At 33.1% G+C, this 2,401-nt stretch overlaps 1 protein-coding gene across 1 annotated transcript; it reads right to left on the reverse strand.

The window, feature by feature from the left end:
• Positions 1-357: 357 nt before the first annotated feature.
• On the reverse strand, positions 358-1,682 carry LOC149495382 (V-type proton ATPase subunit F; the record flags this gene model as incomplete). Its single annotated transcript, XM_089723154.1, has 2 exons — positions 358-547; positions 1,617-1,682. Coding segments are annotated over 2 exons (228 nt in total), but the record flags the coding sequence as incomplete, so codon positions are not given.
• Positions 1,683-2,401: the final 719 nt, after the last annotated feature.

Here is a 2,401-nt window from a genome sequence, read left to right on the forward strand (position 1 = left end):
TCAAATATTTTCTATTTTATCAGTTTTCAATAACACTGCTGGAGTTCCTAATTTCTAGACTTAGAATCTTAGTTTATTATTTTGTGTTATTTGGATTCCATTATTTGAGGAGAATCTGTTATTTCAACTTGTATAAATTCTCAATTACATTGAAGTAAAATATATCTTCTTCCTCTCATATTTTTTAATCTTTTAAATTTGTTTCTGCTGAAACTCTCATTAATTTAGCAGATACATTGTTTCAACATAATGATTACACATTTTACCTGTAGCACGTGTTAGAATTATAATCATAAAAGATTTCTCCTCAATCATAGCTTCACAGCTTCTTCTGCAGTTAGCTCGCCATAGTACATATAAATAACCATCAAACTTCCATACTTTCTTAGTACCTAGTAGATACTGATTCAGCTGAGAAGAGGTGCTTCACTCGTGAAAGAACTGAATCTTGTGCAGGATCGTAAGGATGATCTTTTGAAGGTATTTCCAGAATTGCTGGAATTGGCTTGTTGTAGCTATCTACCAAAAACCTTATCATATTTGCAACCTGATAATCAGAAGGCAGATAATCACTAACTAATACCAGAGAGCAAACTACAATAAAAGGACAATGATGAAACCTAAACTCTGCATTCATTTCTAGCATCCTTTACTCGTATAACGGAAAGAAAAGACATGATTTAGGAAATAAAATTGTTTGGATTGATCAACTTGATCTTATAATATAGTTGATCTGAACTGCTGCGAACAGAACAGATCTAAATCCAACACTCCTGACATGGTCTTGGACATAAACTTTCATGCATCATAAATGGGAAATGAATGCTTTCCAAGGCTATTGCCACAAGCAATTCATATATCATCTTTAAAAACCCTATGCTTATTTCTAGTATACTTATCAACATTCAGAGACAGCTTGAGAGAAAATCTTTGGAGGATCTACTTGATTTGAAATACTGTCGAAATGAAATGTTACATGTATGGTGCATATCAAAGACCAAAATCTATCTAGTGAAGGGAAGAGCAGTCTAACTCAAAATAATGCAAGTCCAATGATTAACCAAATAGAAAGTCTCACGCTATAAATGGTTTTTAATTAGAGAGTTTAGCAGTAGCAAAAGTTATCAGAAATAAGCAACCCAAACAACCTAATAGAGAGACAAGGATCCTAGGAACCAAGATAAACAGTTGTTCAACCAAGCTCATTTACGTGCAAACCCCCAATAGTGGATTGCACATCCTATTGTATTGTGTATTCCACAGCATGGGTGGACTGCTGTTCAGTGTGTCCAAGACCAATGAGCATCAGACAGTCAAACAGATGAGAACAAATAAATTGCTAAGACTTCAAAGCATACACTTCGAACTAAACAAGCACTAGAAACAATATTCTCTCCAAGCATCATAACTACAACACACCACAGACACTTTGAAGGACAATGGCAACTACTAATTAATTTTATTTATCATAACAAATACATGAGATATCACGTAGCAGCTGACTATAAATGCAAAGGTTTCAAAACGTTCGTTTACATGTGATACCAGCAGCTAAAAACAACAGAAACACACGTTAAAAGATGCCACTTTAATTGAGTGAGGTGAGAATAACTTACATATTGACTAATCAACACTATAGCAATATCCTCCCTGGCTGTGAAATCCTTAAATGCATCTTCAATTTGTTAACAGTTGTTTCTACAAGAGAGCCAAAATTTTTCCATGAGGACAAGATAATAAACTAGTACTAAAAAAAAACAAATACTACAACAGTTCTTTGTTATAAGTACTAAAAGTGAGAGGAACAAGATTTATAATCTGAAAACTTAAATACTACTTGAAGTTGCAAAATTCTTGTCCAACCTTTTCTTGGCAGTAATATAAACACAATCAGATCAAGTTTACTCAAGAAATGATTAACTCATTTCTTTCTTGCACAACATATTCAATAAAACTGAAACTTAAAGTCTGAAATTTGGACAACAAGTTTCAGTTTTAATGTGGTAGTCTGCATCTGTACAAGGTATAGTACAAGGTATAATTCATCAATAAAATGTTTTTATTAACTATGAGCTTCATGAGATCCATTTCTTTTGTCCAACTGATTGTAACAAATATAATATCCAGTTGCAAAGGTAAGCGGATGAAAAGGGGTCCATAATGTGCAACAGAAATCAAATTACTTTCAAAAAAAAAAAAAAATAGAACCCAAATAGTAAAATAAGGAACTCAGTACACAACCAGTACACAGGTGAATTAGATGTCAGCTTTAGAACATGGCCAAAAATCAAAATATGCCTTGGCTCCATTATATACTGTTTATTGTTATTGTGTATGTTATCATGTTTTTCAGTCTTTCAATGTGATACTGATTGCCTAGATTGTAGTTCCCCTGGTTCTG

The sequence above is a fragment of the Jatropha curcas genome, chromosome 6 (genome assembly GCF_041381405.1).
Source record: "Jatropha curcas cultivar XTBG-Jc1 chromosome 6, XTBG_Jcur_1.0, whole genome shotgun sequence".
Lineage (NCBI taxonomy): Eukaryota > Viridiplantae > Streptophyta > Magnoliopsida > Malpighiales > Euphorbiaceae > Jatropha > Jatropha curcas.